General features: G+C 35.2%; 1 protein-coding gene across 1 annotated transcript in view; it reads left to right on the forward strand.

Annotated features, from left to right (window-relative positions):
• The first annotated feature begins 3,152 nt into the window (after positions 1–3,152).
• Positions 3,153–22,587, forward strand: part of LOC138319606 (uncharacterized) — a 160,978-nt gene continuing 141,543 nt past the window's right edge. The window contains exon 1 of the mRNA XM_069262768.1: positions 3,153–3,238. Coding sequence (XP_069118869.1) covers positions 3,176–3,238 — 63 coding nt within the window. The 5' untranslated portion in view covers positions 3,153–3,175. The remainder of the gene's footprint in view (positions 3,239–22,587) is intronic.

Consider the following 22,587-nt stretch of genomic DNA (forward strand, 5'->3'; position numbering starts at 1 on the left):
TCGTTTTTTCATCACCATCGTGTAAGAAGCTTTTCGTATCTAACGACAGAGCACGGATGTGATTAAAATAGAGCGATGTTTCGTGAGAGTAGTTTTATATTCTAACTACTGAACCACTGGGATTGAAAACAACATTTATAGACGAATCAAAATGAATTGATTTTATTTTATGTTTGCTAATTAGAATCAAAGTATTTCAAAGGAAGAGAAGGCATTGGTATATCGTGTTGACAGTTAGAATAGTTGTGGACATTTTAGAAGGGTCCTGGCGTAAAAATACACACTCTTTGTCGGAAAAAATTAAAGATGGATCTTTACTCGTTGTTTTCTTTTTTGTTACCTCTTTCTTAGAAGCAGAGAAAACTTCCAGTGAAACTTAAGTGTAAATAACTGCAGAATTTAGATGAGCGCAATCGCATGCTCTAAGATCTGTATCAAAACTTGATTCTTTCTAAACCTCAAAGCGAACCAAAACAATATTTTTTCTAATGATAAAGATGGCCTTATGTCAGCCATATTGTTGTTAACTTCTCATTCTATAACATTGAAGCACGTGCTCAGTCATTCCTAAAAAATAGCGGTATCTTTTTTTATTTAGATTTCATATACAATGTGTCCAAATGTATTCTATTTTTTTTTGTGTGTTTGGAAACCTTGTTAGTTGTTATGTAATCGTTTGTTACATATCATGGAAAGGCAGAGATCTGAAGAATAGTCTGTGTTACAGTATATAGATACCTCACAACAATAGAAAAAAACATCCTGAAATTAGATATCACTTAGTGAACAAAGCCATTTGTGTAAGTGAAGATGTAGACGCTAACGGCTGGTGACTACACACTAACTCTAGATGTCGTACATCATATTAAAATACATTTTGTTCGCATGTAAAAAGGTAAAAACAATAAAGCCCGACTCAGGCTTTATATCTACCTTGGGATTACAGTCTGTATATGTAGAATAAAAACCTTATCAGGTATCCTAATGGATTACGCTTTATCGCTGTATCTGGAAACTCCACTTTTCCACTCCAGGTATACAGCCCACCTGTCTATTGTTCTCTGTACATTCTGGTTTTAATGAATGTATTCCATCACTAACATGCATCAGGGAATTGAATTGGGCAAGTAGTTCTTTGTTTTTCAATGTGTTTGGTAGAGAATTCAATGATCTCCGATGCAGCTGTCAGGTACTAAAAGAAGGTTGATGCGGTGATTTATCTCCGGGCACTCCGACTTCCACCCACTAACAAATCCTGTCACATCTGGCATTAATCAAAATGATAATGATGTAAAACACACACATTGTAGAACATATATTTAATGTTTTTCCATAATGTAAGATTCATATAATCTTTATTGAATACAATATCACATATAAGGTAAAATTACACAAATACTTTAGAAAAATAGTAATGTTTTGTATTTGATTTTAACATTTGGGCTTAGAGAGATAAAATATACTTAAGTTCAACTTAATTAAGAGCTATTGATTTTACTTTGATTTATGCAGTTGTAATCGTTTCTTACCTACAATTTGTATGTTCAGTGTATAGTGTAGCGTTATGCACAGGGACACGATGACTGCTTACCGAGTAAAATTATATACATGTATAGTAGTCTTTATGTTATATCCATTATTTCATTTCAAGGGGAATATAATGAAAATAATTAAATAAAATGACATTACAAATGAAAATAATATCAAGAGAAGAAATAGTGTCCATGATAAAGAAATGATGCTCACGACGAAAAAAAATGGTTCATGGAGATAAATACTGGTTTTAAAATATATCGATGTAGAAGAAAGTTAAGAATCGCTAGCTATCGTGTGTTAGACGTTTGGGCTGTGTCTCCCTGTCCGCTAATCAATAAGTAGCGACTTAATATCATTATATGTAAATTAGGATTCTAGACAGTAATTTATAACTGTCGTTACTAGTACACATAACCTCTCAGACAAAAAAAATCGTGTAACTTCTCATAATCACAGTGGTATTCAATGATACTAATACAAGGCTTAGACACTAGTAATCTGTGCTGTGTCGTCCGAGTATCCTTTAACCATATCACTATACGTGGACATTCTTGTCGACGTCTTGTGTCGCCAAAGTATTTTCCCGACATTTTAACCATGCAGACTCAGACAGTTACAAGTTGTTGAAATCAGAGTTTTCCTTGACCCTAACGCTAAACTTTGACACATTATGACAGAAAAATCACTGGATCTGTAAATTAGAAATCGACAGTATTTGGGTTGATCCTTGTTACACGGATTTATTATTAAATAGTCTCTCATTGCTTGGCACACCATACTAATCCTAGTCGTAGATATGCTGCTATGGTCTCATCTGACGAAAAGGACTACCCTAACTTAAAAAAAAGTTTTTTTTTCTTTTAAAATACGTTTGCCATCACCATCAAAAGATATTTCAATTTGCAACATACACTGAAATGCAAATCATTGCTGGGAAAAAAGCAACTACTTACTGAGAATTATCTTAGCAAACCATATCGACTATACAAAAGGAATTATACACTTTGCCGTACTTATAAATATTTGATATGTCTATTTCATAGACTGAAAACTATATAGGGATTTGGGAATCACATAACATAAACTTTCTTTACGGCATAAATATTTCATAGCTAAAATTGAATAAATAAAACAGGAATAGTGCTTTTAGTAGTAAATGTTGTTAAACGTACACAGTAGTGGACATACGTAGCAACTGTTATCAATAATTCACGTAGAAACACAGAGCTTTATCTTCACAGTGTATCGAGTGTGATGCCGCTGATGGTGAATGAGGCAGAGTTTCCCAGCCTCCGTATCAAATACATCATCATTACAGGGACGAGATCGATACTAGAGGTAGGCTGCCATGCACCGCCAATGTACGTGTGTCAAGTAATACCTTAACACGACCCCGACCGTGCACAACGTAAGGTCTCTTGTCCGAACCTTAAAGTGAAAGTAGATTTATCTGTTTACAGGCGGTCACAAGGGAGGCTAGTGTGGAGCTCTTCTGTGTTTTGAGTGAAGTAAACGTGTAAGGCCAGCACGTGCGAATTGCCGCAAGGTGCGTTGCTGTCAATCTTCTACTGTGTTTTAGTGAACTTTAAAAGAACAGTCAACTTTAGGAAGAATTGAAGTGCTCTACAACAGAATAAAGATGTTGTGTACCTTTCCAAGTCTTCAGAATCTGTCCATGTGCAGAGACAAGCAGAAAAATCAGGTAAATTTTTTAGTTAGTTATTTTAGTTCGTAACATAGTGTATGTAATGTTTAATTTTACGACGAAGAGGATGTTTCAGTTTCAGCATCAGAGCTGTCTTTGTTCTCTTAATTTTCAGCATAGGGTTTGAAGAAAACAATAATACAAATTCCTACATTTACATCATGCTACTTTAACAGTCGGGTTACTGTATGTGGTTGTATACTGGACATCACGTCATATACATGTACAAACTAATCGTAATTATTAATGTACTTTCAAATGAGATCGATATTGATTACATATGCAGTGTATATGTTGGCGATTTGACGAATTATCGAATTGTGACAGTGTTCAGTCACCCCAATAATGAACAATTATTATGTAATCAAAGGTTACATAGCCGACTGATCGGGTGTTACAATATGATTGATACAGAAATGAAACCACAATTATTTAAAATAATAGTAACATCTACAAACAAACAACCCAGTAAAATGAAAGGGTTAATTACTTCCCTGGTTTTGTGAACCAAATGTGAAATATACATATGTATGGACGGACCAGTTTTGGAAGGCAATAAATGATTATACACAGTTTTTTCCAGAAGTTAAAAGATGAATATCATTCGGAAAGAAGAGTTGATTATATAAATATAATCATATAATTATACCTGTGTCCGGACGTAAACGTGGAGGATTACATTGGACGTATACTTTCATACAGGTATTCCAGAGTTAGGAGTCGATCGCTTGTGGAAGCAGGAGACAATGACACGTTTGTTTTTAACATTGTATTAATGTATCTATCTTCTGGAGTTTATATGGAACCACGGATAATGCCTGGTGAGAAGTAACAGGCGATTCCTTATACGTAATTTTATTATCGAATCAAATGTGGACTGGTGTACTAAACACAAAAGGATTTTTTTATTCATTTGCTTCGATCCTAGTACCGAAAGTAAGAGTGGATCGTGTACCCGGATCCTCCGAAAAGGAGTGGATTGTTATCCTGCTTCCGGAAGTAAGAGTTATTGATACATATTACTCCGGAAGTGAGACGGATTTACATGTACGTACAGATGAACCTATATTGTGGAAGTAGACATGGATTATTTGTTACACGAGAACAAGTGAATACTATACAGAATCTCACTATCTGAGGATTAATTACAATAAATATACAGTCCCTTATCAAAGAACAACACCTACCAGTGTCCTGAAATGTTGCATTGTATTTTGACGAATACATTTTTATAAACGTAAGTTTAAAAAACCGGCTAGCATTAAAATTTTATGTGTTAATGGAAGTGTATGTATGATAATAATTACCAAAAGGTAGACTACACGATTTTCAATTTCTTGTCAGAAGAGGTTTTTTATCTGATCAATAAACAATCTTTAATGGTTGATCACTTAAGTCTTATTACAGGTATGATATACAGAGTAGATTGAAGGTGCTGATGGAAATGCATTATCAGTTTTGATTGATGTATCCATCTTTGATTGGCTCCAATCTAACGATACATGACAGTATCCTTTTATCACAACAGATCAATAAGGACATTAAATGGATTAGATCCTATATATAATCCATTATGGCCCTAACACCTGATGAGATGTTTTATACTTGTACACGCTCTACCTGTCCATGCAGATCCATTACTAGTCCGAGTTTCCTCTGACCTCGACACCGGTTTCCAACATTTTGACATTTAGATGACTGTCTCCAACTGTCTCAGGGACAGATCTAGAGAACATATGACTAGTCACAAACTGATTTTTTATTCAATATTTAAGTACATGTATCTTAATGAGCTCGAGGCTTATCTGCAATAGACAACCAGTATCAATAATTCTCTACATAAACAATAAAACATGTATACAACATACCAATATTTCACCATCTAGTTTTGACACCTCAGACTTAAATGAATTTCTATCGGTCTTGAGCTTTTCAGATAATATTCCTGCTACTGATAGATTCTGAAGTCCTTACAGTGAAGCCCGACAGTATTTTACATGCAATATTTACACGATATCAATGTAAACACATTATCTGGCTTATACTGTATAAAATTACCGGTGTATACCTGGGAACTCGATCGGATTTCTGTCATATACAGGTAAAAATGACAGGTGATTAATTTTTAACTCGAATCAGCGTACCACTTCTAGTATATTGTATTGATTTAGATGTGAGGTTAGTCTAGATGAAGTTTAATTGTCATTACAGGTAAAAATATATACCTGTGAGACACGTGCTCATAGAGCGTTTTATAGAGAGGTCGGACTCGAAGGACGATTCCCAGCCTCCCTAAACACTCCCAACAAAGCATGTCGTAGAGTTGTAGCCGGTGATAGCACGTGTAAACAATTAATCCCAAACTTATTGATATTGGTGCTCATAAAAGACAAGGCTATATGGAAATAAAATTTATATCGTTATTGAAAATAACATGACTATTGTTTTTTTGGATTTACATATGTATTACAATATCAAGCAAACTGATGATATCTTCATTATTAGTAATAAGTGATGCGATCTATTAAAACGTAATATAGTCATTATGAAATGTATTCTGGTGTTGAATATCAGGAAACTTGTTTACAACTAGACATTTCATCCAAAGAAACATTATTGTAGCACTTTTCATCTGCGTTGCAGGTTTTGATAATTCATGAAATTAATCCAATATTGCAAGATAATGACTTACTCTTTCATTTTAATCAGTCAAATGGAAATTTATACATGAATCTATAAAATATGTAAGCTTGATCATTGAATCAAAACAGTTCACGCTTTGTTTTCATGGAATTGATACGGAACGCACTTTCTTATCTAAGGTAATTTCTATTGTTTGTCAACTTCATTATGTAATTTATTATTCCTCTACATATCGTGTGTTTCATTGCTGATAAAACACTTAGATGCTATCTATAGAAATTGCATACTGAACTACATTTTGTAGTTGTGTAGATTTGTTTGATACTTACAAAACGAGACTACAATTTCAGAGTCATGATTGTCTTGTGACAGAAAATTTAAATAGCAACATGGGCACTGTAAAAATAAAATCTTATTTGACTATAAAACGGCAGAACAAGGATCTATGCACGATTTATGGACTGAAAGTGAGCCCCGTTTGATGACATGAACTTTTTGAGGGGCGATATGCATGTACAAGTTTAAATGTTCACATCTGCAGAAATGTCAGGGGACCATCAAATTGAAACCATTTTATGACAACTTGCTTCAAAGCTTTAGTTATTTTCATAATTTACGTAATTTTGCCGAACTACATGTAGTTTAAATTGGTTGTATTTTATGTTCATCTGACCCGAAGGGTCAAGATAACCTACAGTCATCATGCTTCGTCCGCCGTCGTGCTCTGTCCGCTGCCATCCTTAAAACACATTTTGAACTTATCCAGTTCTGCTGGTGCGATTTAGACCCTGCAGGTAGGGCGTTAGAATTGCACCTGCTGCCCCTATTGCATGATCGTAAAAGGCGACTAAATTTAGGATCTTATCTTTTGCTATTCTTCCTAACTGACTTTATCCTTCCTAATGCCTCCCATGGCACCGCCTCACTTTTGGCCTTGAGTTGAGCGTTCGCCCCTGTGAGGAAGGCTCTGGGTTCTGTCCCCTGGCCGAGACACACCAAAGTCTATAAAAGTGGTAGTTTCTGCTCCTGCTTAGCGCTCAGCGAAAAGGGAGTGGGACGACTGGTTCGCCCGTTGTCAGTATAATGTGACCGGGTGGGGTGTGTTGCTTGGTGTCTTCGTCGGCATGCTCCAGTGATATAGCACTATAAAAAGGGCAAAAGTTCCACTATACAAGAAGACACAACATGAATATACCGCAGTCTTCCGAAACACGCACCTCGCACAACATACACGCAACACACCGCATACATGGGAGGCCGTCCTTACATGACCATAGCTGTTAATAGGACGTTATTTAATCAAACAAACAAACAAAAGCTAAAACTTGTATGAAGATTTTTTTGGTCGATCAGCATTTCAAAATAGCCGCCACCGCCACCATCTAGAAAACACATTTTGAACTTTTTCTTAAGTTCTATGAGTGTATTTTGGCTGAAACGTGCCTGAAATGATCCTGACAAGTGTTTTTATTTTTCGGATTGATATGAAATCCAAGATGGCTTCCATGACACCATATATGATTAACTTTCTATATGACAGTAGCCATGGTAGTAAGATGACCGTTTACGCTGTTAAGGACATTGGTCTCTTGTTTCTTACATCTTTTAGCGTTTTTGACGTCATAACGCACTCACAACACTGTTTAAAATAACGGTCCACAAGGTGCACATGCATGCATGGTATACTGGAAAGGAAAGGGAAGTTACTGTCTTCTAAAGAATTTTTGGAAGAGTATCAAATTTACATCAATCCTGCAATGATACAATCAGATTTACCGGTAGCTGCAATGCTTTTGCTCAAAAAACTTTCAGACTGAAAATTGGGTCATCTTTAGACCGAAAGTAATTTATCAGAAGGCCTTAAAGTAAAAATCATTCCAATTTAACCGAACATATTTGCTTATGACAACTACACAATTTGTGTGTACATGTATAACCATTTCCCTCATTGAAATAATCTTTTTGGTATTACTTTTTGTTCAGAACTTACAATAATTCCTGCTGCCCAAATTCAACAATTTCCCTTTCAAAACTGATCAAACGAGTTGTCTCATACTCAATTGTAGATAGGAATGTGATGAGAAAACACACGCCTTTTTATCAGGCAGTAAAATTTGGCACGTACTACTAGTTTATATCCCCATAGGTGTAATAGTAGAATAATCTACCGAACTAGTCTCGGCCATTTGATCATAACAATACTCTCATCGCACTAAACTTCTCAGTGATAAAATATGGATCATGTTAAATATGAAAGGATATGGTTTCTCCTGAATTATACGACTTGGGATTTAGAAGAGGCAGGAGCCCTCGGTGGAGATATTGGAATGTCTGGGCGAGGTATATGATGGGTAGCATTTGTCCATGTATCAAGCCGCCAAAGGGCAAATAGTCTAACGCTATAGTTTATATTCCAAGTGAGAGCCGAATATATTAAGGTTTGGCCTTTTAACATTTTATATAGAATTCAAATGCCGAGTGTTAAAGGTAATAAGTAATACATACGTGGAATTTAAAACCTCCATTGTCTCGAAGGAGACTAATTTCTATACGTCTGACATACGGTATTACTTTACTAGTAGATAAAGGATTTTTGAAATGTTACAATTGTTTGAGCAAAATAGTTTTGTTTTTGTTTGAAACGTATTTATGCATATCCTATAACAAATCAAAAAAATATTAATTACACAAAAAAAGGATTGTTTCTTTCCACTTCTCCAACCGTCTCTTCAAAATTGCTTACTTAAAACATTTATGACAAGTTTGTTTTGTTTACAAATCCTTTACTGGGATCATTGACACATAGGTATTTCCAGATTGTAGACATAGTTACAATACCGATAGTTAATTGTTTTATTGAAAAAAAAAATGAAAAAAATGTGTGATTTTTTGTACCTTCACCTACCCAACATATTTGGACAGAGTCGGGGAAGAGGAAATAAACTTTGTTCTAAGTATGACCTTACAAACGAAACTGAGAAACCGGTTGGTCTGCTTTGATGCTGGTGCGACTATATCCTGTACACGGATGTAGTATCTTACCAAACTTTAGATAGTGTCATATATTGTTCAGAATGGTAACTACCAGATGCTACTGTCTGAGTTCTTGACACTAAACTATACTAAATCAGCATGGCTATAAGAAAGATGGAATCTACGTTTGACTTTGATGTGGAGCTTACCTATAAAATCTTTTGACGCCATATCAATAAAATACCACGTGTCGATACAGGAATAAACTGTTTAGTGTATTTTTATGATATAAGAATATCAATAACAAAAATATGTATTGATTTCTTTGTAGAACACATGCTCATGTTCGTAAGCGATATATATTTTATTATAAATTTATGTATTGATGTAGATTGTGTTTTATTTGGTATTGCTTTTAATAGCGACTGTTTAATTGGATTGCGACACACAGCAAGGATATTCGGATAACAATAAACAGTAGGTGTAAATGGATTCTTCACACAAAAATAATATCTCATTTAGTTAAGACAATATTCTCATTCGTCCTCCAGCAAAAGAATAAACGGGAATTGATCAATATGAGGTGTTATTTTTGGTAGGTCTAGTTAAAGCCTTTTGTTACCCTAAACCATTGTTACAACCATAGCATCACCATTCAAATAGCTGTTTCCTGTTCAGGCATGTATGTTAAGCCTCCATTCGAAATGAAATATTATGAAGAAAATTATGATTATTTCGAATTTAAAAGGGAATATCTATCTGGTCCTGTAATATCATTGTTAAAAATCCAACATAAAAAAGATATGACGCACATTTTTTATACGATTGATAAGAATACATTGATTTTAATTCAGCTGTGCGACTTGTTTAAGGACACAAGTATATATTTTGTTCAAATTAGAAACCAAACCTTTATAACATTACTGTAGTGTCTCGCCTAGTTTTTTATGTCTACTACTATATAAACAGTCTTCTCTCCTACTCGTGGTCACATATGGTGGAAAGGTATTGTAAACAAGTGCACTTCAAATGCGGTTTGTGAGGATTACGTTTAAAATTGACTTAACTGGTTTGTCTGATATCAGTATATAGATAATTAATTACATTCGCATACAGCAGCTTCATTCGATACGGTCTTTTATTGGTCACAATTATATCGTTACCATGGATTCTCACTGTAACAGCTGTGCGCGTGTCACATCTTTGTAAGCATGTGTATTTTACACAATATACGTGTATCTAGTAATATTACGGTATTCAAAGTTGAAAGCAAGGCAAATAATTATATTGAGCAAATTGAAGTAAACATTCTTGTGATTTTTAAATCAGCAAACTGCACATATTCGATGTCCATGGGGTGTATATAACGTACTATTATGTACATGTACATGTATGTTTCTTCGAAAGAGGCGATATATGCGTTAGCTACTTCAAAATTGTCATAATCGAGTACATTTTTATGTTCGTTTGGCAATTATGGAAGTATCAATTTAACATTCATCCTAATTGATTCTGTTATCACTTATTTATTGAAACCGTCCCCACTGTTTAATTATTGAAACCGTCCCCACTGTAGACGTTTGTTATCTTGTAAACAATGCTATTTGTAGTTCCACAGCACACATTCTTGCAAGACGCTGGTCGTCTACACGAGAACTCAGAAACGACTTGTCGCCGTACAAACTTAAACTGTTCTTTGATATATACACCATACGAGACACTAGCAGTCGATCTCCTTTCCTAAACGACATTTATCCTTATTCAGTATAACGCTGCCTGTCGTTGTCACATTGACAGTCGTCCTTATATGACAACAGATCATGTCTCCTTGATACCCACGATTCTAAAGTACGACTGTAGTATACATGGGGCCGCGGTTGCCGAGTGGTTAAGATGTCCCGACATATTACCGCAATCCCTCCACCTCTGGGATGCGGGTTCGAATCCCATGTGGGACAGTTGCCAGGTACTGACCGCTGACCGGTGGTTTTTCTCCGGGTACTCCGGCTTTCCTCCACCAACAAACCTGGCACGTCCTTACATGACCTGGCTGTTAATAGGACGTAAAACTAAACAAACCGAAGTAGTATACATGTGCGTTGGTTTGAGACGTTATCTTTTCTTTTCTCCATAACAAACATCGTTCGTCTCCCTTGACGCCACCTCTAGATCTCTTTTCTACCCTGGACGGGACACCGTAGCCTATGGTGTCTCATTTACATCCGCTCTAATATGTCAGTGTAGGTAGATATCTCTATGAGAGTCGTCCTGGCAACTATATTTTTTGGTGCCTCCTACCACCCGTCACCATGCGACCACATCCAGCTAGGGTTGACTTAGACACTAGATACTACATCCGTCGTCATTTTACAACAAATACAGTGTAAAGTGTCAGCATTCATTTTAATTCAATATCGAAAGAATTTAACAATTAGTGAATTGGTATTCCGTTGAAATAATACACTTTGGGGAACGCTAATTAATTAAAATGCTATGATGTTACGACAATTATAAATTGTCCGTGTTTTCGTCATCGCGTTGAAACTTTTACTGTATCACCTTATAATGACGATTAAGTATATCTATATGTTATGATGTACAAATGTAAGTATAGAAATAGGCGGAACTCGGCAAGAACTTTCAATTCTGTTCGTTAAGTCTGATTCGAAAATTGACTAGGGCACTTTAAGCTTCTAATACCAAGATACACAAGAGATAAGCCGACATATGTTTTGCCACATACAGAAATATAAACAGATCCTTTATATATAAACCCACATCTTTCACCCAAATAGCGATTACAAACCCAGACATTGTTCAACCCCATGGGAAATACGCTGTAGTGTAAGTTTTATTTTGAACTTGTGCTGCTCAGGTCTCTCCAGCGTAAACGATGTAGCTAATATACATTTTTGATGAAGAATCGTCATTATTTATTTGCATCAAGAACAAATGTTTGGGGCGTCTGAAACACTCATCTACCGTTAATTCAATAACCACGCGAACATGCCGGTAAATGCTCTGTGTTTCCGTGTGTATCGTACATTAGGATTTGGCCGTATAAGCCAGCAAACAAAACGGTCGCGTTTGCTCGTACACCGATTTTCAATAGTATTTGATTTTAATAAGAAGTGAACTTGGATACTGTATAAAATCAATAATTTGATATAAAATAGAGATTTCTCTAGATTTGTCCTTCATATCGAGATTGTGTAATTTAAACTATTATCTCATTATGTTGATATCGTTCGTAGATATATCCATATGCATGGCATATTTGACTTCTTAGAGCTCCACATTGTACATTTGAAGTTTCGGATCCAGAGTACATGGTACAATCGAAAATAAAACCGCAGCTAAATCAATTATTTAAAACTATACGCTTATTTAATGCCCCATTGGAAACTTTCATTGTATCGGTTCAGGCAAGCAGACATTTTTATTCCCGAACATTTCCATGCACTTCAACCATCACGACTGCAGCAGAACATTACATATAAAACATAAATGAGGCCCTATATCTTGGCTGGTGGTGTAGGTTTTCGTTGGCCATCTATAACTGCCGTCGTCACACCTAATCCTATGTGTCATTAGTAAGGTCTGTCTGAAAAGTGTTCTTACGTGTATCAATCATTTCCTTATTGATATCGATGATTGCTATATTGTACACACTTGTGAGTATGCACATGTCATTGTGCAATGCAGAAAAATCTTTAGTCGAGCATTGATTCGACCAGTAAAGTGATTGCTTGAAAACTCATGACTGTGACCCCATTCAGTATGATATTTGCGTAAGCCAATCAAATAGTCATTAAATAAATCATGACTTTCGTTCGTGATACTGTTTCGTCATATATATATATTTTATCAGAACATGACAAGTGACAGCGAATGGATACCAGCGTATTAATAACTCTTTAGTATAAATAGTAAAACAGTAAGTTTATAAAAAAATGTTATTATATGACACTGGTAATAAGAACTGCGTGATATGATCGTTGTGAACACGTTGTATCCTTTGTTGTATATGGAACTTTGTAAGAAAAGCGGCAAATCCCTTCTTATTGAAGTCACTCTGAACACGAGGACTCTGAACACTTTTTACTTTATGTAAATACAAATGCAATTAAGTCTATTTTGTTGTCTTCTGTTGAAAGTTTGTATCGGTAGGGTTTTGCTCTTGTTTCCTAGCATAAAGACTTATTAATGTAAAATAACGTCAAAGGTTTTGGCGATAAATGAGAACCAATCTTAAGTTGTTAGACAAGACCATCGACCTACGGCGAGTGCCCGGAAGTGGAGGATTATTGATGGACTAATTTAACCTCTTGGCTGTTACAAACCAGAGGTGGAGGGCTGATAGAAGAAATTCAGATACTTAAATTAACATCCCAGGCACTGCAGTTTAAAATGTTGCGGTTGATATGCATTTTCATGTCCGACATGTTCTGTCGACTCAACGTCTGTTCCTGGAACGTTATATGGAACGTGCACGTGAGTGATGCTGTCATTGTCTATGTTGATATATTTACCTGACTTTATAATAACATTAAAATTAGTTTATTGTACATGTTATGACAAGCGATATTATTGGATTCCGTCTGTACTGATAAACACAATGTGACAACTGTGCAACGGAATGAATTAGTATATGTCACAGCTCTCATTACGTAGGAATTCCTTCGCTTGTGTGCATCCGTCCTGATGCAATCCTTTTAATTTCTGTGTAATGATCATAAAAGTGAAAATCATCAGGTATTACTACAATCCCTGCCAATTACACGATACACGTAATCACGATATTAAAGAGAATCGGAGTACGGTTTTATCTCAGAACGCCGAAGCCTCATTTCCAGTTGCATTGCTTATTTGTATGGCCAATGTAATTTCGATTCCAGCGATGTTATTGTTCCACATGTCCAACACAATTCCAGCAAGGCGTAATGTTCAAATAGCAATAACTCGCCTTAATAAGGCTGACAGGCCTCTCTTGTTGATTGTAGTCCGACATAGGCCAAGCAAAGGTATAAATACGTTTTAGAAAGAATGGTTTTCTGGTCTGAACCTTCTCTTTCCCTGAAATCAGGCATAGACATTCCCCTGATTTCGATCGTTCGATACGAGTTAAACGTGTATACCGAGTTTCCTTTGTGCCTGATACCAGACTTTGAAACTTAGACAAACATGTGGCTGGTGTATACCGTGTTTTTCTTGTACCTCAAGACTTCGACATTCTGGCCATTTTGGAATTGACCGCTTTTCCTGCACTTCATCAAGTTAGAATGAAAATGACCTTCAATAATAAAAACGAGAAAAGACAATAGTCGTTGCATGACAGTCCAGTGTTTCGATAATGGTGACAACTTCAAAACATATTTAGAATGTTAATTCAAATACATGCAAATAAAGATAAATGACGCTGCTCGATGCAAAGGTGATTTATGGGTTGAAGACGAGTAGGATACATAGCGGGTGTCAATATCTCGCCGGATTTTACATGTTAACCCCAGAGTAGATTTTTATTGTTTGTATGAAAGGTTCATCATATTCTTACAAAATCTAATTACTTACAAAATTATGAATACATGTACTATATTTTTTGTATGATTAGGGTTACAATACCTCCCTATTACGGTACCATTTTCCCGTAGGGGGTCCATATTGAGCCATTTTGTTAAATAAAGACGATTTGATATGAGGTACAAAAGATACAAAAATTATGTTAGTTAAATTTTTGTCCATGGACTGTCGTTTGATTGTTAGATTAGCCACTCATTCATTATTGTGTGGAATCAGACACAATAAACAACATTTTGACAACATTTTCAAGTCAATCCCTTTGATACCACACAGGAAGTTGTCGTCCTTTCTGGAAACCATACTGGAAAAAGGGTCGGACTACTGATATGGAATGAATTTTTATTGTTTGATTATTGTTATGAAGATTATCTTTATTTCTGTGTTGCTTATCTAATGTCATAACTATCAAATTATCATTTGTTATCAAGATTATCTTCATTTCTTGCTGATACAGTGTTGCTCATCTAAATGTCATGACTATCAAAATATCACTTGTTATCATAAAAATGGCGAAATTTGAGCCCCCGGCGAAATATGGGCATCCGCTACTATATCTGGTGACATGTCTATGAGTACATTGTATGTTCGATTATGTCCGCTGTCACACCAATGTCGGTTGGTTGGTAGTTGATGGTGGATACTTTACATCAGGAGCTATAGATGTAATGAATTAACTTACCCTAGTAGATGTAATAAATGAACTTACCCTAGTAGATGTAATGAGACATGTTGAACTGTCACATAATGAACACTCGTTAATCAATAAAACTTCACAAAATGATGATAGATGGGACGATTTGAAATCGAGATCTTACAGAAGTATCACGTGACTGAGTTGCTATGAACGCCACACGCAACCTTCACATTAGTTAGTTTGTTGGTGTTGTATCCTAACTCCCAATAATACTGATGGTAATATGTTGTTATTATACTCCTTATTATAATATCCCTTCTGTCTCTCATCCATACAAAGTCTCCTACATGTGGTAAAATTGTACACCTGCAGTAAAAAAAATAAAAAAAATAAAAAAAAAATAAATAAGAAATACTTTATCTGACTGGATTTTACTCTGTATGAGAGTGGGGAGACCGATTGAGACGCTGAGAAACAGACCAGTCTTTATTGTTTTTGTGTATGCTTTCATTAAGATGTGTTGTTTAGTGAGCTTGGCTGCAGCTGCGACAAAATACAAACAAACAAAAAAATAACACAAAAAAATTTTACAAAAAAATCCAAAAACTAACCAAAAACTAAAACTAAAAACAATACAAAAAAAACCCGACTTTTTGAAAGCCAACAGAATGTACCTTTATCGAGTATGTAACTATGAATTGTATTTATATACCATGTGGAAGGTTGGGTTTCAGCACTTAACGCTAAAAGACTATTAACAATTGAAGTTTGATCGACGCGTGTTTCTGACATTTGCGATTGCGAGAAAGATGTTATTATCGTTTTAATGGCGTGGCTCCGAGCCTCCGAAACATCTTATGTTACAACATCGAGTACAAGATGGTTTCTAGTGATGTGTTCGCCAGTAATTCCAACTTTAACGTCAGTTATTTCGCATATAAAGCACTCGAGGGGAGGACTTGAATTCTCCGCTTTTAATACCATGCCTTTTTGAATTCATTTTGATGTGTGTTAAGTTTTTGTACAGAAATGGGCTTAATTTCATCAAATGGAAATCCCAACGAATGACAACGAATTAATTTCCCGATTCGCCCGTGTGTTATAACTTAACGTGAAATATCAGAAGATAATTGCATCCGTCGTTATCCACAAGTGTTACACAAACCTGATAATTTGATCGTGTCAGATATTCTTCCAACTAATGGCTTAGTCAGATGTTCTGATTAGATAGACTGATTAGCGGCGGTTGGTTAAAGTTAAGACCAAACGGCTTGTCAGGTAGCATGTAGCACTTGTTGTTGAAGAAATATATGTGTAACATTTGTCTGAAAACATCACTTTTAGCCATTTACCCACCTTTTGGTAACGAGCTGGAAACCCATTGGGGCAGTTGCAAGCTACTGATTGTGTGGCTGATTTTTCTCGGTTACTCTGGCTTTCAGACATTGTTTGCTTGTTTGTTTGTTTGATTAATTAACGTCCTATAAACAGCTATGGTCATGTAAGGACGGCCTCCCATTTATGCGGTGTACTGCATGTATGTTGTGCTGGGTGCAAGTTTTGGGAGACTGTGGTATATTCATGCTGTGTCTTCTGGTATAGTGGAACTGTTGTCCTTTTTATAGTGCTATGTCACTGAAACATGCCGCCGAAGACACCAAACAAATCAGTAAACTGACATGCCTTTAATGCATATGACTTTTAATACAGGTATATGTGGGTTGTAAAACAAAGTACATGAATTTAAATTTCAAATGTAAGTTCCCGTTGTATCTGACTTTCAGATACAACGAACAAAACTGCAACGATTATTTTACATGTCTAATGTATTTTAAAAATAAAGTGTTCCATGTAAACATGTTATAAAAATGAATTTTACAAAATGAGACAAATTGGTAGCATACATGTACGAAAATTATACCCCTCGACATTAGTCCTTTTGTCAATTGATACTTCCTATATATGAAGAATACTTGGTGATAACTCTAAATATGACAAATCTAAATATGCATATATATGGTACTAAAGTGTTGTGCAATTAGCATGCAACTGTAAGTGTTGTACTATTTACTACATTCATTTTTGTAATGATTACAACTATTTTATAAAGTGTAAGCAATTTATAGTTGTAAACAAAAGTCAACTACAATATACACGCTTTTGTAAAGTATTGTTTTAAAAACGCATAAGCTTATTGATAAATTTATTATTGTTGACCATGTTCGAAGGGTTTTACAAAACTGTACAAGACGAAGATCGCAGTATATGTTTGGTATAGAGTGCAATATATCGATCACAGGTTGTTATTCTCTTCCAAATTTATTGGTTTAATTTTCCATTTCAACAAATGTTCCAGAGACAATAAACATAAAATCTAATACAAAGTAAATTTATCTGAAGTAATAAGTCTGATTTAGACATACATCTTACAGTAAAGTGTCGCGTGCGAATGCCTGCGGGGATCCGCGTGCTCGTCGCGAGGGTCTATAAATATCAATAGATGTCATTGGAGACAATCGGTAGTGTTGAGTATCGCGTACACAGAATACAATATGAGTTTTGTTTTCGGTCGATAAGCATTGGAATGGTGGCGCAACTTTTTAAAAAATAGTGCCATTGTGTCTAATGAAATCAAATGGAGATGAGAGGCCGTCGCGAGGGCCTTGTTTCGCTATCTGAACCAGGGTTGGTTGTAAAGTAGACATATAGAAGGATTTTATTGTAGCTATACGATATAAAATTACAAAACATACAAGATGCTAATCTTCATCACAGTACACGCACAAATGTCCGGTCTCGCGGCTATTTGGGAACCGTAATTGGTTCCTACGGGGTAAGAGTTCCTTTTGACCCCCCTCTACATGTAAAAAAAAAAAAATGATGTTTATGACAAAACATTTTTTTTGGTGAGAAAACAAATGAATTATCCTCTTCATTCATTTTCAAATGTACTAAATAAACGAAAACACTCCATATTTATCATTGTGTTAATTAAGCAGGATTAATTTTAAAGCCAAAGTTTTGTGTAGATTTTTCGTCTGTGATTTGCCAACTGACCCAGTGGTATAGTGGTTAAGACGGGAAAAATAAAATTATTTTTATCCTTGAAAAAAAAAGACGATAGACTTCAAAGCCGATGGTAAGTGTCAAGTATGGTGTTCAAATCTCGACGAGAGTAAGATTAAATAAATCAAAAAGATTATATCCGCTAGTTAAAACTTTCATGTCACTGACTGTTGTATGAATGCGACAAAGGAAAGTAGGTACATGTATACAAATTTTTTTTCTGGGTTTTTAAAATTTGTTTGTTCTCATTTTAACCCCAATAAGGCCATGTCCCTATTTTTATTTGTATCCCTTAAAAACAAGCTTTTTCAGACACTTGACTAAAGCAAGAATAAATCATTTTTGGAGGGGGGTTCAAAAGGAACTCGTAATTTGGCGAATTTATTTGGTTGCTTATTCACGGTACAACGTAACATATTCAACGTATTTATTTATAGCAACAAGTCGGAATCCTCTTTGCTTCTATTCTGGTCTCATGCATGGCTCTTATATAGTTATTTTAAATTTCAAATGACCCTCGCTAAACTACTGTTACCTGCTACATCTTAAAACTAAGAACGGCCAAGAAAACTTTTACGTTATCTATGGTTTACCGCCTTAAATGTTCTACAATCTATTTATGATGCATTTTTCATTATCCGGGAATCTATAGATGCTAAGATTTCCGTGTAAATATAAATTTTGAAGTACGTTATACAGCAAGACAAAAAGAACTGTATCAATATTTCTGCAAAGGTTTTATGCCTTTAAGGAACCTTTTATGATTTAGCATGCTTATTAACTTATTTACAATTTTGAAACTATATACAAACTGTACAAAATGTAATGTACCTGTATATATAAAAAATAAGACACTGTTGGTGTTTTCCATATATGTAAAGATTTTTTTTTGCTTTTAAGTGTGTGTAAAAATTCGAAGAAAGATACTGAATTTCCGACGGGCATTCTGTTTTATTCGTGTGGTCTGTTTTAGTCCGCCACCCGTGAAAATAAGTCTATTGCGTTACATTTACTCATTCTTCAAGATACATGTACTGTATGTCGCAATATTGAAAGTACAAAATCGGGATTTGTGTATGGTTTCCTGCTATAGTTGTGTACTTCTAGACGTTCGAAACATGTTTGAAGTGGCAAATGGTTTTAAAAATCGAGAGTTTCATATCCAAGCAATGACCTGACGTCAGTGACGTTTGCTGCTGAAAATTGAGAGAAATTGAAAACTTCTTTATCGTAAGCCGGAGGCCAAATATGATAAGATCTTTTTAAGTCACGGCGCATTTGATAAGGCACCAAAGATCATTTGTGTTTCACGGCGCATTTGATTGGGAACCAGGTCCACTGATTATCGAAGACAAATGTCTTTTTGCCATGCTGGCAACGATTTCCTGAAATTATATTCTTTCGCTTGAGGGGAAAATATGAATAACTACGGAAATACACGTCAAATAAATTTTCAGAAACGAGACAACATTTGTATCGGTTAAACGCCATAGCTTTGGTGATCGATCGATACAATGAAAAGAGTTTATTTAGACGGACCTTTTTCGGAGAAATAATCTACTGTGTAAGGGGAAATAACTCCAGCAGTTCTATTGACTTTGTATTAATGGCTCACATTCCGACATCAGTTTCAGACTGGTATATCGGCATGAATGTGTGTGTGTGTGCTTTGTATTATCTTTGATGTGTACTGTAAGATGTCTTGGAAAATATAAATATATATATATCAATAAAGCCTACTAGAAAATGCAGATTTTTAATTATCAAGCCTTTCTATTAATGAAAAAGTGTATTTCTGAAGAATTCGTTGGTCATTTATGCAGGAACTGTTTTCAAGACATTTGAAGATACTGTGGATGTACTCTGTACATGTATATGTTTTTTGTAGATTTAAGCATGTACTGCATTTTTGTTAATTTATCAAATTACATGAAAATTCAGTTTAGTAAAAATAGACATGCAATGCATCTCTGCATAACAACACGACATAATTGAGCTTTCGTGAGGTAATTGATGAAATTACTGGACAATAAACCAGCGGCAGTCACGTACCTGATGTAACATTACAAGATGTCATTGGGTATAATATAGGTTTTCAGCCATTAGCTGAGACCAATGCTTATTAAGACGTCAGAGATGAGCTTTCTATAAATTATTTTTCGAGGGTTGCGGAGATTTTAACAATAGATAAATGCCGAATTACTACTAATGAGCTCTCATCAGCGAGTCCTAAATGGGGAAAATGACAATAACATTCACAAATTGTCAGATTTATTCTTCATTATTGTTGGAATAAAACCGAAACAGACGTTTTATACGGTAATAGAAGAGAAATCGAATGGTGTTGTCATCATTTTATGAATAATTATCGTCATACGATAGAAATATTGACAGTAACGAAGCTAATGAAAGCTGACAAAAGCGTTCCGGTATCAGAGATTACAATTAGTGTCTTCTATATAATATCATATTACATATATCTATTTTATCGATTGTATTTGTATTGTTTGTTATATGTCCTGTTTATTGGTTAATTTTGCATTGCTGTCACCGTGTTTCTTTAGGGATTACTTTAACATTTTGGTGACATTCTTTTCAAAGTTTGTGCTTAAAGATTTATCGATTTCTCGGGCATTCGTATGACGGTTTGAGTTTTTTTTTTGTTCTGATGACAGGGTCATCTGATGTAATCACAGGAAATGAGGAACGGAAAAGTGAGGAACGAGTTGAGTCCAAGTCCTCAAACTGTCTATTCGTCGTAGGAAGAACGTGATGGCACTCTCTAGGGTTCGTACTGAGCTAGTCATCGAATCGACCGGGATATACAAACATCCTCATTTGAACAGAATTTACAACCAGCAGAATTACTTAGAAATTCAGTTGTACCTAAGGAAATATTGACATACGTAATGATTTGATAATGTAAGTCTGATGGAAATCGACACCAAAGACATGCGAACGTCGATCAGCAGTTTACAGTTTACACCTAATTGGTCGTTATAATGTAATATTTGGTCGTAAAGGGTTCCGATTCCGTCCATATAGTTTATTTTGTTGCACTTTGTGCATCGTAGCTTCTGCACTTAAAGCTTTGCCGTACGTTTGTTTTAGTTTCAGGATCATTTGAAAATTATCAGTTTAACTATCGTGTGTGTGTATTAGAGAAAAAAAACCAAAATAAATTCAGTACTTGTAATATGTGTTTTAGATATATTTTCAGTTAGTTAATTAGTTCCTGTACCGAATGTTTTAAGATATGAACACGTTGAAAATTGAAGTGAAAGTGAACAAAATAAAGGCTATTGATACTATACATGTACGTACTTGGTCCATCTCCATTTCCCCCTATTTCTTCCACACTTCCTCATTTTTTCCATGAACGCTCACTTCAATCTCCTTTATTGTTTCGTTCGGTTCTTCTTCAGCCCCACTCGCACTACTTTTCATTCTCTTCCTCTTCATCTATCTCCCCTCCCTTCTTTTTACTTCCTTTTCTTTATTTTCTCCAGATAATTTCTTCCCCCTCCACTCTCTATATCATCCTCCTTCCCATACTGCTTTCCTTTTGCTACTCCCCTTTTCCATCCCACATCCATACTTCTACTTCTCTCTCTCCCTCATTGTCATCACTCTCCTCATCCCCTTTCTCTCCATCCTCAAATCCTCTTTCCACCCATATGTATAGTGATTTTGAATATTGGTGATTATGACATAAAACGAGAAACGTCACAATTCTAGTACAATCATAACACATCATTTCTCTATCAAGTTTTGTTTTGTGGATATATTTTTTCTACCAAAACGAAAGTATCATCGCTGCAACAATTACAGATTGTGTATTGCACTACAATAAAACGATCTTTAATTAATGAAAATAAAAGTTCACGTCACGTTCAAATTCTATTATACTCTCATGAAACATGAACAAAAAATCTTAATCAATTAAACGAAAATAGATTTATGAAAGGATGCGTTCTTTTATCTAACTAGAAGGTCCCCATGCAGGTGCTTTGAGACGTTAGACAACATTGGAACTATATGTACAGGAGAGCCGTGTAAGGGTTTAGTACTTACTACATAAGGTGATGGACAGAACAATGAATGTCATGCTACAAGCTGTAAGCAAATGTCAAAGATGAAAAAATAGCATTAACTGTAAACTTGTATGTATCTTTCAGCTTATTTGCTAGAGTTCAATTGCTCTTTTTACATATAACTTTTTATCTGATAAGAATGTAAAATTATGTGTATAGTATGCTAGAATAACTTCAAATGTAAAGAACGACAACTCTAGTAAGACTCCGATGTAAAAGTTTTGAAACGATAGATTTTAAAATCAGCCACATAGAAAATAATTAACTTACAGTTGTATCATGTTCTTACATAATATGAAGCATAAATCATGAAATAAAGAAAACAAATCAAATTTATGAAATAAGATTTGTGACGT

Source organism: Argopecten irradians, chromosome 1 (genome assembly GCF_041381155.1).
Source record: "Argopecten irradians isolate NY chromosome 1, Ai_NY, whole genome shotgun sequence".
Classification (NCBI taxonomy): domain Eukaryota; kingdom Metazoa; phylum Mollusca; class Bivalvia; order Pectinida; family Pectinidae; genus Argopecten; species Argopecten irradians.